At 41.1% G+C, this 16,695-nt stretch overlaps 1 protein-coding gene across 4 annotated transcripts in view; it reads left to right on the forward strand.

The window, feature by feature from the left end:
- Positions 1–8,132, forward strand: part of LOC106574338 (neural cell adhesion molecule 2) — a 499,358-nt gene extending 491,226 nt beyond the window's left edge. For 2 of the 4 annotated variants that reach the window (XM_014150199.3, XM_014150197.3), the window contains exons 16-17: positions 2,274–2,390; positions 4,873–8,132. In XM_014150199.3, the coding sequence (XP_014005674.1) occupies positions 2,274–2,390; positions 4,873–4,987 (232 nt within the window). In that variant the 3' untranslated portion in view covers positions 4,988–8,132. The remainder of the gene's footprint in view (positions 1–2,273; positions 2,391–4,872) is intronic. The other 2 variants (XM_045697543.2, XM_014150200.3) reach the window with 1 other exon arrangement.
- The last annotated feature ends 8,563 nt before the right edge of the window (positions 8,133–16,695 follow it).

The following is a 16,695-nucleotide window of genomic DNA, read 5'->3' on the forward strand; positions in this document are numbered from 1 at the left end:
TTGATTAAATTAAAATAACTTTAATTCACTGGCTAATTAACTATTAATTGATTTCAGGAATGCATGCTTTCAGCATTTTTAGGTGACTATGCATGCAAATGTACATTAACAATCTATAATTATTTAGTTGCATATTTGATGTGTTTTTGCCTGCCATAATTAATGTTGTATTGAGCAAGGACGTGCTTATGTGGAAAAGGTGTTAATAAACGGTTTGTCCTTTTTAATAGATTCACATTGTGTTTCTATACAAACAGAGATAAGTCATAATCAGAATCATTTATTTAATTTATACTGTATAGTGCTTTTCAGTACAAAGAAATAATCTCAAAGTGCTTAAAAAACGAAATAAACAAGCACAGCATTATAAAAACAAATTAACACATATTAAAATAGAGAGAAATGCATTTGGGGACCTAATATTACTATGAATAACTATGAACACCCAACATGATTGATTAACCCATTTATGTCTTCTACAGAGATAAATGTACAAGTAATCTCCTATACTTAATTATTGTTTAGCATTTAAAGCATTTGCACACTTTTCACTAGAAGGAAAATATGGTGGCAAAGTAACTGACCATGTTTTTTTAGGTTTGTAAGAATAGTTCTGCATCTTGGAGGAAATAGTAATTGAGTCATCTTTGGCTTAGGAGTGTTGTCTTATGTTATAGGTTATAATTGGATATGTAAGGTCTGGTGGGACTTGAGCAATGCGCTTTTGCTTCGTAAAAAGCATGGTTTATATGTGCTTCCTACATGCTGTTTAGGGGACTTGGACTCGTTTCTCCCTTGTGTTTAAAGCAGGGGTCTCAAACTACAAGCCTGTAGGCCAAAGGCGGCCCGCAAGGCGCTTTAATGTGGATGGTACTTGTCAATTGTCTTTAGATGTTTATATTTGGCCTTCTCAGACTGCTTGAGGAATGAACCTTATGCTAGGCATACACTACACGCTTCTAAAATCTTAACAACTTGGACGTGCGCCAATTTCCTTGTCCCAAATATTTAATTCTGTCCATACTCAACCCCAGGTTGCTCACATTACACAATGATTCCCTAGTTGATCTTATCCTGAGTTTCTCGGTTGTCGTAGGAAAACAATTCTGACACGCAAACAGTGAGCTGGTTTATTAGTGTGCACATTATTATGTGCAGAAACATTAAAAAAGAGACAGAGGAGCAGAATATGGACTTAATATGAAATAAAAATGATAATATGAAATAATCTTTTTGGTTTCTATCATGGTAGGATGCAGATGTAATATTGGTGCCCCGGGTGGGTGGAGATTTCACTTAAGGACCAATGGAACTCCGCTCATCCAGGCCACCAGGCCATGTAAAATGAACTTGCCCATTGAAAAGGCATTGCGTTCTCGCCACAGCTCCACCAATCTATCTTCCATGTGTGTGTTGCTGTTGCTTTCTTCTTCGCCATTCATTGTTGGTCTCACATGCTGAGTACTCATTGGCTATTGTCAGCAGTCCTTGCCCAATCGCATCGTAGTACTGCACATACTACAAGATGTACGACCAAAATGTCAGAAAATTCTCAGACAACCGACAGGGGTCTGGAGAACGGAACAGCCATCATTGGTGTGTCCTTGACACGCTCAAACTTCGTGAGTCCCAACGTACTAATCCTAGCCCTAGTTCATAAAATTTCACCACGATCATGGAAATTTGTATGGGACGGCAAAAACGTGATGAATTTGTGGCAAAAAAATTTGAGTAGTGTATGCCTGGCATTATGGATTTTTCAGGCTTATTATAGGACATCAGCCCCCTCAGAGTCACTACTGACATACTGTGGTGCTTAACACCCCAAACCCCTGATATAGGAAGTGGTTGAACCCAGGGCCAGCCAGGTTCCCCCGACTCAGCCCAATTCAATCCCTTTGGATTGTCAGCAAGCCCCAAAGCACTGGTGTGGATAGCCTTATTGGCGCGATTAACATTGTCGTTGGAAAGAGCAAGCGAGGGAACGAGAGAGGCTTCCCCACTGTGCTTTGGTGTCACTTGGAGGCTCTGTTAGATTACAGGCAGGCACACTGAGATATCTCCTCAGCATTCTGTGTGAGGGTTAAGTATACAAGGTTGCATGGAGACATGGCCGCTGGAGATATCATACAAGAGAAGGAGAGATGAGAACAGGAAAGCGCTCGCTGCTTCTGTCTGCTTTGTGTAACAAATGGATTTGCTGAAGTTTGTGTGTGTGTGTAACTGTGTGTGCACGCATGTGCATGCTCCTGCCTGTGTGTGTTTGTGTGTAGGGGCGATGGGTCCAAGGATCCTATCGTTGAGATGAGAACGGAAGAGGAGAGAATAACTAACCACGATGGGAGCCCAGTGCACGAACCCAACGAGACTACACCTCTCACAGAGCCAGAGTAAGGAACCAGAACCACTAGGATTCTAAGGCCCTGTCCACCCTAATGCTGCATTTAGATGGTACGAGGTTGACGGCAATCCGGATGTCATTGTTTTCAATGACAGCACGACGGTAAATGCCATTGAGGCAGGCGGTGAATGCCATCAGTTGCCACGGTAGAAGGGACTTGCCCCCAGAGTTCAAATATTTCAACTTTTGCCGTAGTGTTGTTTTCTACCGGATGTTGATTTACAGTGATTGTTTACTGAAATCACCATAGCAGCGCATATGAGCGTGCTGGCTTGCTTTTGCCATCCCACTCTTTCTTGCGTTCATGTCCAGCAATGCTTACTGGTATGATGTTTTTTGCGTCCCTCGCCTAAATGCAGCATAATGTAACCCCACCCTAACCCAAATATGCAGCCATATTAGTAGAAAATGGCACTTTAGCTGAAGTTGACAAGAAGCATAATGAGTTGGTGTTTTAGTGTGTGTTCTAGGTCTTGGCTAATGGTGTTGCCCTTGTACTCACTAAACTGATATAATTTATGGACATGGTTATAGGTTGTAGTAGTGGACTGGACATATAGTGGTGGAAATGTGCTTTAGTATGAAAGAGTATGGTGAATTCAGGCCGCAACCGTATCCAGTCAGTGAAGAGCCTTCTACAGTATATGGTTCAACAGCCAGGGGCCAAAGTCAAGGTTTAGTCCATTTTATAACAGGCCTCTTCCACACAAGGGTGTACCTTGCCGATGGGATCGTTGAACGCTACTGGATTTGATAGTTGTAATGTTGTCTTTAATCGACTGAGCTTGTATGAGTATTGTAAATGAATCAGGTGTAGATTGTTCTTGGTTGTATTTCCGATGTTATAGATTAAGGATTGTTTAAGTTACATAATTTTTTGTTTGTGTATTTCTTATGTACACTACCATTCAAAAGTTTAGGGTCACTTAGAAATGTCCTTGTTTTTGGAAGAAAAGCACATTTTTTGTCCATTAAAATAACATCAAATTGATCAGAAATATAGTGTAGTCATTAATGGAATATCTACATAGGCATACAGAGGCCCATTATCAGCAACCATCACTCCTGTGTTCCAATGGCACGTTGTGTTAGCTAATCCAAGTTTATCATTTTAAAAGGCTAATTGATCATTAGAAACCCGTTTTTCAATTATGATAGCACCGCTGAAAACTGTTGTTTCTGATTAAAGAAGCAATTAAACTGGCCTTCTTCAGACTAGTTGAGTATCTGGAGCATCAGCATTTGTGGGTTCGATTTCAGGCTCAAAATGGCTAGAAACAAAGAACTTTCTTCTGAAACTCGTCAGTCTACTCTTGTTCTGAGAAATTCCATGCGAGAAATTGCCAAGAAACTGAAGATTTCGTACAACGCTGTGTACTACTCCCCTCACAGAACAGTGCAAGCTGACCTACCAGAACAGAAAGAGGAGTGGGAGGCCCCGGTGCACAACTGAGCAAGTGGACAAGTACATTAGAGTGTCTAGTTTGAGAAACAGACGCCTCACAAGTCCTCAACTTGCAGCTTCATTAAATAGTATCCGCAAAACACCAGTCTCAATGGCAACAGTGAAGAGGCGACTACGGATGCTGGCCTTCTAGGCAGAGCTGCAAAGAGAAAGCCATATCTCAGACTGGCCAATAAAAATGTAAGATTAAGATGGGCAAAAGAACACAGAAACAACAATTAGCCTTTTAAAATAATAAACTTGGATTAGCTAACACAACATGCCATTGGAACACAGGAGTGATGGTTGCTGATAATGGGCCTCTGTATGCCTATGTAGATATTCCATTAAAAATCAGCCGTTTCCAGCTACAATAGTCATTTACAACATTAACAATGTCTACACTGTATTTCTGATCAATTTGATGTTATTTTAATGGACAAACAAATATGCTATTCTTTCAAAAACAAGGACATTTCTAACTGACAAAACACTTTTGAACAGTACTGTATGTTCAGTAAGTGATTTGAGGGCTGTTGAAACTGTTGACATTATAAATTACCATATTAATATATTGATCAAGTAAATGTATTAATTAGACAATCAGTCAGGTAGTGCTAACTTTGACTGTATTACATGCATTGAGTAGCAGTAGGGAACCGCTCCTTATGTTATGGATGCATCATTCTCCATCGTGCTCACTCTATGCTGCCATGGAAACTACCACTCATCCCACCTCTTATAGTTTGCCAATAAGGATGCATGCTCTGTATGTGTGTATGTAAATGATTTAGCTAAATGTCATATCAAAATGTATACGTTTCACAGGGTGATAAAGTCCTTTCACATTCCACATTTCTATGTATTGATTGTTTATGAGTGTCTTCTCTGTACTGTTACCGTAATTAACAATGAACAGCCATGGTCATGAGTGCGACGTGGGTTGGGTGAAATATGTAGTTATAATTAACCCTTTCATCTGAGGTCTCTCACTCAGACGTGTCTGTCTTCTTTATCTCTCCCACAGGAAGCTACCACTGAAGGAGGAGAACGGGAAGGAGACGCTCAAGTCCGACATGATCGAGATCAAAGTGCACAGCGACAACAGCATCCACACAAAGCAGGACGACAGTAAAGCATAAAACGTGTGTGCCCTTTCGCCCCTCGCTGCAAACGAGAACATTTCGGAGCATCTTACCCTGAGATCAAAACACAGAAAAAAACACAACACATAAAAAAATATATGTCCGTAAGGGCCCAGAGAAAAAGAAAAGTGTGTGTAAATACAAATAAGAGAGAGCAAGCCAGAGAGAAAGAGAGAGGAAGACCCCAACAACAAGTGTTTATATGTGACTAATCAATTATGTTGTTTCTATCCAAGATGGCTCCAGTCGAGGACACTTCGTGTTGATCAGTGATTGTAATATTGTTTTTTTTTTCCTCTGACTTTGGTTTTGTTGTTGGTTTTTACGCCTTTGCCGTTGCTTATCCGTTGCTTTTATTTATTTTCCTTCCCCCTCTTATTCAATCCCCATTTGCGAAAACACACCCACTCCTACACACATGCATAAACACATGAACACATATGCACATACACACTAAAGCTCTCTGTCGCAGATAAGTATCGCCACTATCAACTCCCACTCAAGTCTGCTGTGCCTGGTAAAAAGATCTCCTACAGTAGCATTTACAGAGTAAGCTACCCTACCCTCACTGCAGCAGTCTTGTCTGTATTCTATTGCGGCTCTGGTCTAAGATGTGATGTCTGGACTGTCCTGTCTAATGCTTGTGTACTACGCTACATTCGCCCCTGTATGCCTGAGTATGCCCGCTCCTCTTTGAGCTTCCGGCTCAGAGAATGTTGAGTTTGCTCATTGGTTATGCCACCATTTTGTTTGGTTTTTCTTTTTAAAAAGATGAAAAAATGAACAGGTACTCTAAAGGTACCTTTGCACATTGTAGTGATACTCGTCTTGGTGTGTCTGAATGAGAGCTTCCACTGAAGTGTGTGTCTGCTGTTATAAGTGTGAGAGCCATTTTTGTGTAAATATATTCAGCATATTTGATCAAAATCGTTTGCGTTAACTATGCAGACCGTCTGTCTCCATTATTTTACTAGTGTATCATGTATTTCCATAAGGTGACAGCATGACAGGAAAAGAATCTCTGATGATAACAGCTATTTGTTAGCCAGTCGGAAAGAATCCCCCAAGATCCATTATGGTTCTAGGTGGTTACATCTGGGAGGACTACATGGTCAGTACACATGGTCTGTGTGGTCAGGAAATTTTAAATATTTTGAACAGAATATGAACATAGTTACACCTGCCACTGTTGACCAATGAGCTGACTTCATTGTAGGGGATTGTGCAAGGCTGTGTTTTAGCACTGGTTTTGATGTGATGCCATGACCAATAATGTCAAAAATAGAGTACTACTGTTTTTGGCAGAGAATTCATCTGTACCGAGCCCTTAGAGTTATAGGTAATGTTTCCTGTGTATATGTTAACGTCTTCATGGTGTATCCGTAACCAGGCTACAGCGCTTGTTATCTCACACAACAATAAACAACAGAGACCATTTTGTGTTATTTCATGGTTACTCTGCTTTACATTGAATGTTATTTCAATTCATTTTTTGCAGTAAAACATTTTTTTTTTCTTTTTTCTGAAAGACAAGAAAAAAGACTATTGATGTTGACATGAAATTGAATTGTGAAAATAATATGGTTGTCATACAGTTCTGTGAGTAGTTATTGGGGAAAAAAAGTAGTCTATAAAAAGGAAAAGACGGTCATGCCCGATATTGTTTGTTTCATTTGAAAGTTGTGCCACCATTGGCCACCATTGGCTAAAGGTGAAAACCAATGAATGTCTAATTGTTCTGTTCTCAACTGCTAAAGACTAGAATCCAACACACGGGCATACAGTATCTCAGTCATGCTATTTAGATACACTTACATTATAGCTGATTTTAGTTTAATGCCAATATTAATGATCAAAAACCAATAACTTTTCTGTTCATTTTCTCTATCCAATCTTGTCATGTAAATAGATAAAGAAAAAAAAGATATTTTACAAAGCTCTCATGTAAATAGACCCCGAAAAGACGAGTCTTTTTTCAAAAGCAAAAACAGGCTTTCTTGTGTGAACGCTCTCCAGCTGAAAAAACGCTTATTTTAGTTCTGGTCCGACAGTTCAGTGATGACATGACAGTGGTCTTTACTATTCATCACTTTACCCTCAAGAAAACACACACACAATGGGCCCTTAGGCCACTTCACAGCATTTCAATGGAGGCTGTAATAAGGATAATAGCATGCCTTGGTTTTCCCACGGCCCATTGTCCCCCTGGTCCCTTGCTGCAGTGGCAACAGTGTAAACCATTCAATAAAAATGTAATGGGAAGCTTGTTTGCCATTAGCCGAGGGAGCGGCGCACATGATCTTTGGAGACTGGACTATTCCTTGCAGAGTCGACGTGATGGACACCGTCGTGCTGCCCATTAGTTTGTAATGACCCTGTCGTTAATTATACGGTGGTGCTGTGAATGCTGGATAATTTAGTATTTGCCACTGCTTGAGAGCTAGGTGGACTCTGACAGTTAGCTCTGCTAGGGTAACTAGGGTTTTAGCACAGGCAGCATACAGTATTTGAGCACTGAAATGTGTGTGATACCGCGGGTGTGTACGTGCCTGTACATGTAAGTATAAGTCCATGTGTGCTGCGTGTGTGTGCTGTGTGTGTCTTACACTGAATTTAAAAATGGATTATCATGTATATCGCTGTCATCAATTCTCTTGTTGGAGCGCTCTGCATGTGTGTCTGAGAATCCCCTCTACCCCTCTTTGCTCCATTGGTTTTACCCCATAAAACTGGCTTTGTTTTCTCCCCCAAAGCACGATGTGTAAACTTTACCTGCAATCTTGGAGTTGCTCTGTAGCCTGTTAAGACAACTGTAAATAGGGAGCACAGTGCCTGATGGCCATGAGATTTGTACATGTTATTTTATATCTGAATATGAGTCTTTTCCCCCGTTCCCTTCTCCCAAATCTCTCCCCCTCGGACTCCGTCTCAGTCTGTCTCCATAGAGAGTACTGCTGTGTTTCTAGCTCCGTGGATTGTGTCCCCCCTCTTGTCCCCCTCTGGACTCCCAAACTGAGTGTGCTTACGCAGGTGGTGGAAACTGTCGACGTGGCCGTAACCTGTGGAACACCCTGTAACAAACCTCCTGTCATTTTATCATCTGTAAATAAACATGTCCTGGTAAAAGATGATGCATGTGGGAGTCGGCCATTCAGGCGGTTTCATCTTGTCTTTTATCTTGGTTGTGGTTTTACTACATTTGGTGAGCCATGTGAGGAGAATTAAAGAATAATTGTGTGTTTCCCAAATGGTACACTGAAGTGCACTATATAGGGAATAGGGTGTCATTTGTGACATAGACATCCTCATACAGGGCACCAGTGTAGTGGTGCAACACAAAACTTGAATGGGAATTGATTCAATGTCAGACCTGGGTTCAAATACTTTTGTATTTAAGCGTTTGTATTTTAAATATTTATTTTCAAATACATGCCAATATTTTACAAGTGTATTTCCAAATACATTCCATTATTCAACTACTTGTATTTTCAAAGACAAAACATTCAAATACTCACTTCGAAATGTATGCGAAAGTAATTGAAATACAATAAATAGTATTTTAACTGAGAATATTCCAAAGACACCATTTATCAGCATGCTTTTGCACTTTATGCAAAGTCAGTAAGTGCATATTTGTAAATAAACCTCAATCGCACCAAGGTTGCTTCCAAACCATATCAGCCAGCCTCGGATGAGAGGGACCGAGCAAAACATATTAAACTCGATTCTATTTCAAGAGACAAAGTGCTTTATTAACAATAATTTACCCCAAAAAAATTAAAGCTCAGCTCAAAGGGCTCCAAATGGTTCAAAATAAGAGACAACGAGAAGTGTTTTCTAACTAAGCTGCCCCCTCTTCAAACCTCATTTAAAGATAACATGTACTCGTACTACTCGCCTCTCTCCTCGCTGCTCTGTTTTCACTACGAGAGGGCACTGTACACTGATGGTTTGATTTGGCTTTGAGGGCTTCTCTCTGTTATTGCTCGATGTTAACGGACTTTTCAATAAATTGGATGATATTTGGCTGAAACCAGTTTAAAGTAGGGTGACCCAAAAATGAAAAATGACTAACTGGTACATTGATCAAGTTTGATCATAAAGTTACTGGTCCCCTCCCCCCATGTCAAACAATTGGATTCAGGAGGCAGGCAATACCATGGATTTACTTCCAGCTTTATGCAATAAAGACAGAAATGTAATACACCAATGGCAGCCTCTTATCATCTTAATTAATTAAAATATGTACCGCTTTAAAACCGTTATCACATGTGCACCTTTGCCTTGCTTTGGCTTTGTTTATAAACCGTAAAGCTCAAGCAGAACGTACGACCAAAGATACTGGTAACGTTTCATCTGGGGTTTGACTGTTAGCTAGAAAGCTACTTACACTATTTCCCGAATAATGAAGACATCCGACAGCAGTGGCTGCTTTGCATTTTGGGTGGAAAGGCTGCACAGAAAATTACAATATGGTCACGCATGTGCAGTGTACATTTTGAGTGAAATTGCTTTATCAGTTGGGGAGAACATACGATAGGTCTTGCCAGGAAGCTAATCCTGAAGACGGATGCTGTACCATTATTGACAGTGGATCTTGCAAGTGCTGACCATAATGTAAGTATCAGCGTTTGATAAGTCTGATAGGTTAGCCAACATTAACGTTAGATAATGCAACTGTGGCTGTAGATGCTTTGACTTGTGAACAGTGTATTTTCTGTAACATACCTGATAGTCACTATATGGTTTTTGTTCTTTCATCCCTAAGCCCCCTACATTGAGTCTTAGAACTGCCACCACACAGCTGGCATGAAGGAATGTTGTCCACAAAAGGAGTTGGGGTGTGTATAGTATTTGTAAATTACCTCTGAAAATCATATTTTGCCATCTCCTTTTGTCCTTCCACTATCACCAAACTGTAATGATAGACATTTTAGAAAATTCAACATCTACTCTGTGTGCACATCTCACGAACCGGCTCGAAGTTCGTAACAAAAAAGGAGACAACGTGGAGATAAGGAATAACAAAATATATTTATTAACTGAAGTAAACTAAATTAACAATGGTGTGTGTAGTCAGTAATCAGTAGTGTAAGTGAGTGTTTGCGTGCATAAATGTGATAAGGAGGGGTGTTGAAAGGTGCCAAAGTAAACAACCGGCCACAAAAATGCCACAACCAAAATCTGTAAGTGTGTCTGCATGGAGAGAGTCTCCCCAATGAATTTTATTTTATTTATTTCACCTTTCTTTTTTATTTATTTCACCATTATTTAACCAGGTAGGCAAGTTGAGAACAAGTTCTCATTTACAATTGCGACCTGGCCAAGATAAAGCAAAGCAGTTTGACACATACAACAACACCGAGTTACACATGGAGTAATACAAACATACAGTCAATAATACAGTAGAAAAATAAGTCTATATACAATGTGAGCAAATGAGGTGAGATAAGGGAGGTGAAGGCAAAAAAGGCCATGGTGGCAAAGTAAATACAATATAGCAAGTAAAACACTGGAATGGTAGATTTGTAGTGGAAGAAAGTGCAAAGTAGAAATAGAAATAATGTTGTGCAAAGGAGCAAAATAAATAAATAAATAAATACAATAGTGGAAGAGGTAGTTGTTTGGGCTAAATTATAGACGAGCTATGTACAGGTGCAGTGATCTGTGAGCTGCTCTGACAGCTGGTGCTTAAAGTTAGTGAGGGAGACAAGTGTTTCCAGTTTTAGAGATTTTTGTAGTTCGTTCCAGTCATTGGCAGCGGAGAACTGGAAGGAGAGACGGCCAAAGGAGGAACTGGCTTTGGGGGTGACCAGAGAGATATACCTGCTGGAGCGCGTGCTACAGGTGGGTGCTGCTATGGTGACAAGTGAGCTGAGATAAGGGGGAACTTTACCTAGCAGGGTCTTGTAGATGACCTGGAGCCAGTGGGTTTGGCGACGAGTATGAAGCGAGGGCCAGCCAACGAAAGCGTACAGGTCATAGTGGTGGGTAGTATATGGGGCTTTGGTGACAAAACAGATGGCACTGTGATAGACTACATCCAATGAGTAGGGTATTGGAGGCTATTTTGTAAATTACGTCACCGAAGTCAAGGATTGGCAGCATGAATGAAGGATGCTTTGTTGCGAAATAGGAAGCCAATTATAGATTTAACTTTGGATTGGAGATGTTTGATGTGAGTCTGTAGTTGTCCACATATTCTAAGTCAGAACCGTCCAGAGTAGTGATGCTGGACGGGCGGGCAGGTGCAGGCAGCGATCGGTTGAAGAGCATGCATTTAGTTTTACTTGTATTTAAGAGCAGTTGGAGGCCACGGAAGGAGAGTTGTATGCATTGAAGCTTGTCTGGAGGGTAGTTAACACAGGGCCAAAGAAGGGCCAGAAGTATACAGAATGGTGTCGTCTGCGTAGAGGTGGATCAGAGACTCACCAGCTGCAAGATCATACATCATTGATGTATACAGAGAGTCGGCCCAAGAATTGAACCCTGTGGCACCCCCATAGAGACTGCCAGAGGCCCGGACAACAGGCCCTCCGATTTTGACACATTGAACTCTATCAGGGAAGTAGTTGGTGAACCAGGCGAGGCAATCATTTGAGAAACCAAGGCTATTGAGTCTGCCGATGAGGATGTGGTGATTGACAGAGTCGAAAGCCTTGGCCAGGTCAATGAATACAGCTGCACAGTATTGTTTCATATCGATGGCGGATCAGATATCGTTTAGGACCATGAGCGTGGCTGAGGTGCACCCATGACCAGCTCTGAAACCAGATTGCATAGCGGAGAAGGTGCGGTGGGATTTGAAATGGTCGGTAATCTGTTTGTTGATTTGGCTTTCGAAGACTTTAGAAACGCAGGGTAGGATAGATATAGATCTGTAGCAGTTTGGGTCAAGAGTGTCCCCCCCTTTGAAGAGGGGGATGACCGCAGCTGCTTTCCAATCTTTGGGAATCTCAGACGACATGAAAGAGAGGTTGAACAGGCTAGTAATAGGGGTTGCAACAATTTCGGCAGATAATTTTTAGAAAGAAAGGGTCCAGATTGTCTAGCCCGGCTGATTTGTAGGGTCCAGATTTTGCAGCTCTTTCAGAACATCAGCTGACTGGATTTGGGAGAAGGAGAAATGGGGAAGGCTTGGGCGAGTTGCTGTGGGGGGTGCAGTGCTGTTGACTGGGGTAGGGGTAGCCAGGTGGAAAGCATAGCCAGCCGTAGAAAAATGCTTATTAAAATTCTCAATTATAGTGGATTTATCGGTGGTGACAGAGTTTCCTATCCTCAGTGCAGTGGGCAGCTGGGAGGAGGTGCTCTTATTCTGCAAGGACTTTACAGTGTCCCAGAACTTTTTTGAGTTTGTGTTGCAGGAAGTAAATTTCTGCTTGAAAAAGCTAGCCTCTGCTTTTCTAACTGCCTGTGTATATTGGTTTCTAACTTCCCTGAAAAGTTGCATATCACGGGGTGTCGTGTCTTTGGCTATGCCGGATTAAGTGATATGACATGCTAACCTATAAAATTCTTTCTCTAATTAATATTAACTGATTAAGCTAATCATGTAAATGTAATTAACTAGAAAGTCGGGGCACCACGGAATAACGTTTATAGAGCCGTTATCTTCCGAATAAACTCTTAAAATACTTAGTAATACTTTACATCGATAGCAGTCAATATTAACCCTTATCTTATTTTCAGTCTCATAATGAAAGTTGTACATTCCTGGCTATCTTCACGAACCCTGGCTAACAAGTTGAATCAGCAATACCAAATTGGGTTTAATTACTAAATACCTAAACTAATCACACAGAATTACATATACACAGAATAAAATGATGTCATACAGAAAACGTCCTGGTGGACGGAACCTGTATGATGGCTGGTTACACAAAGGAAAGGGGGTTGGGCTTGAATGAAAGAGCGGGAAGACTTAACCTGTTTGGGATAGGGGGCAGTATTTTCACGTCCGGATAAAAAATGTACCCAATTTAATCTGGTTACCACTCCTACCCAGTAACTAGAATATGCATATACTTATTACATATGGATAGAAAACACCCTAAAGTTTCTAAAACTGTTTGAATGGTGTCTGTGAGTATAACAGAACTCATTTGGCAGGCAAAAATCTGAGAAGGTTTCATGCAGGAAGTGGCCTGTCTGACAAGGTGTTGTTGTTCTTGCTTCTGTTTATTGAAGAGTCAGGATCTTAGCTGTAACGTGACATTTCCCACGGCTCCAATAGGCTCTCAGAGCCCGGGAAAAACCTGAACGATGACGAAGCAGCCTCAGGCTGAAACACATTATCGCCTTTTCCAAGTGGCCCATCAGAGGACAATAGAATTAGGCGCGTGCCCGATTCGACCCAGTGATATATTTTCCTTCGGCTGTTTATCTAATTGCAGATTCCCGGTCGGAATATTATCGCTTTTTTACGAGAAAAAAGGCATAAAAATTGATGTTAAACAGCGGTTGACATGCTTCGAAGTACGGTAATGAAATATTTAGAAATCTTTTGTCACGAAATGCGCCGTGCGCACGACCGTTATTTACCATCGGGATAGTGTCTGGGACGCACGAACAAAACGTCGCTGTTGGAACATAACTATGGATTATTTTGGACCAAACCTACATTTGTTATTGAAGTAGAAGTCCTGGGAGTGCATTCTGACGAAGAACAGGAAAGGTAAGACCATTTTTCTTATAGTAAATCTGATATTGGTGAGTGCTAAACCTGCTGGGTGTCTAAATAGCTAGCCCTGTGATGCCGGGCTAAATACTTAGAATATTGCAAAATGTGCTTTCACCGAAAAGCTATATTAAAATCGGACATATCGAGTGCATAGAGGAGTAATGTATCTATAATTCTTAAAATAATTGTTATGCTTTTTGTGAACGTTTATCGTGAGTAATTTAGTAAATTGTTAGTAAATTCGCCGGAAGTTTGCTAGTTCTGAATGTACATGCTAATGTAAAAAGCAGTTTTTTGATATAAATATGAACTTGATTGAACAAAACATGCATGTATTGTATAACATAATGTCCTAGGTGTGTCATCTGATGAAGATCATCAAAGGTTAGTGCTGCATTTAGCTGTCTTCTGGGTTTTTGTGACATTATATGCTAGCTTGAAAAATGGGTGTCTGATTATTTCTGGCTTGGTACTCTGCTGACATAATCTAATGTTTTGCTTTCGTTGTAAAGCCTTTTTGAAATCGGACAGTGTGGTTAGATTAACGAGAGTCTTGTCTTTAAATAGCTGTAAAATAGTCATATGTTTGAGAAATTGAAGTAATAGGATTTTTAAAGGTATTTGAAAATCGCGCCACAGGCTTCAACTGGCTGTTACGTAGGTGGGACGAATCTCCTTTTCGGCAAACAGAGGAAAAAATCACAAAGACGGGGGCAGCCAGGTCACGCGCCTAAGCCCAGAGTCCCTTGATCGGCCACTTGAGAAAGGCGATAATGTGTTTCAGCCTGGGGCTGGGATGACGACATTCAGGTTTTTCCCGGGCTCTGAGCGCCGATGGACGACGTAGGAAGTGTCACGTTAGAGCAGAGATCCTTAGTAAAAGATAGAGATGGCAAAGAAGTTCCAGAAATGGTCAGACAGGCCACTTCCTGTAAAGGAATCTCTCAGGTTTTGACCTGCCATTTGAGTTCTGTTATACTCACAGACACCATTCAAACAGTTTTAGAAACTTTAGGGTGTTTTCTATCCATATGTAATAAGTATATGCATATTCTAGTTACTGGGTAGGAGTGGTAACCAGATTAAATCGGGTACGTTTTTTATCCGGCGGTGTAAATACTGCCCCCTAGCCCTAACAGGTTAATCTCCTAACAAACAATTTCAATATCAAACATTTCAATTGCATAACAAATCCATGTTACTCTGATAACTAGAGTGTGTATACTTTCTCAGGTACAGTTTATGTCATCCTGTCATCAGTCATAATTTCTCAGATGACAACCGAACTGACATCCATACTCATTACGTTCCCAAGCATATTTCCAACTGGTTTTATTACCAAAATATGGTTCCTTTTCCCCATTTGTTTGATGTTCCCAGACTCTCTATATTTAACACAGGCTATTCAAGTCCTTCAGTAGGGTCAGAAAGAGAGGGGAAGGGAGAAAGGTATTTATGGAGGGGTCATAAACCTTACCCACAGGCCAATGTCATGACAGTCCCCCCATGTTGGGTTCAATCTTGCGATTAACCTGCATGTTGTAAACCAACATAAAAATGAACGTGGGCTGTCCTGGTTGTGGATCATCGTTGTGGTCCCCATCTGGCGGTCGACCCGGGTAGGGTGTCTGCAAATGAAGAAGTCCGCTCCAAGGCTGGGCAGCAGATGTCCAGTTGGTGGTTGCTATTGCAGTCCCCCCTCTGGTGGTCGACCCGGGTAGGGTCTCTGCAAATGAAGAAGTCCGTTCCATGGCTCGGCAGCGGATGTCCGGATTGGGATCGCAGTTCCGGACCCATCGTCTGGTCGTCCAGACTGGAATATCTGGGCAGTAACTTAGGCAGATGTTAACAACGCAAAAACACTCATGAAATATATCATTACATTTTCTCCCAAATGAGCGGCGTTGTGGCACTAACTGATGGTTGTATGGGGGAGTTGTTTATGGCTTTATCACTTTCTATGTGCCGAAGAAAATGAAACAAAATGAATGAAAACATAAACAAAACAAAAAATAGTTATGCCACCTTAATCATCTAATTGGACTGTATTCTATCTACGTCCATGGTCTTGGCAAAATGACCTTATCATGGCATTGTCTAATGTCATATTTAGGGCTTTCCTAATTTGCGGGGTGGCGCTTAGGGTACTATCCTAAGTTGACAACTATATGATAATTCTACAGCTGTAAGGCACTAGTTTTGGGCAGTCTACAGGGATGACCTATGGACTTCTGGTTAGAAAACTGGTGAGTGCTGTAGAGTCAAAGGCCTAGAAGTAAATGTTCAACTTTACTGAGGCTGGTATTTTGCTTGGACCCTTAAGTGATCCTAGCATAAATCCTAATTGGATGTTCCGTTGTGCATGTGTGTTTATGCTTACACAATCGCGCATGTCAAGGGAAGAAAACCAAGTATCCTGGCAGATTACAACTTGTTCAGAATGAGTCTGACGTAGTCAGGTAATTTTCAGGTCAATGCCTGGAGGTCAGTCAGAATTGGTGTCAATGGAGTCTGTAGTAGTTTTCTACAAGTCACGGTGTCTTCCACTATTGTAGTGGCGGTAGGTATGAAGTCTATTTCATAGCTATGTTATCCACGGAGGAGCTAACCTCACGACGGAAGTACTCTAAGTATTAGACCAGTCGTACGTGGTGTGATCATGGTTCGTGACTTCTAATAACTTTTCTCCTGAACGGAGTGTTCTATTTATTAGTGGCATGTGTTAACCATTGGAAGAGTGCAATGGAGATTCCCTTCCCCGTGTTGCACTCTGAGTGACTCCTATGTCGCTATTATCAATAGCAATTTAACTTGTGAGGTTACTAATCCTCTTACTCAGTGTTGCTGGACTGACTGTGGTATTGGTACTGGTATTCAAGGGGTCCAGTTGTCCTACCGATTTATTCTGAAATATTATCTACCGGAACACATGATTGGAGCATATTACTAGTTGTATTGTAGTTGAACCTACACATGGCAAGGAATGATTATTGTTGCCATTTGTTTTGGAGGTGGACAAGTCCAT

The sequence above is a fragment of the Salmo salar genome, chromosome 16 (assembly GCF_965601325.2).
Source record: "Salmo salar chromosome 16, fSalSal1, whole genome shotgun sequence".
Taxonomy (NCBI): Eukaryota; Metazoa; Chordata; class Actinopteri; order Salmoniformes; family Salmonidae; genus Salmo; species Salmo salar.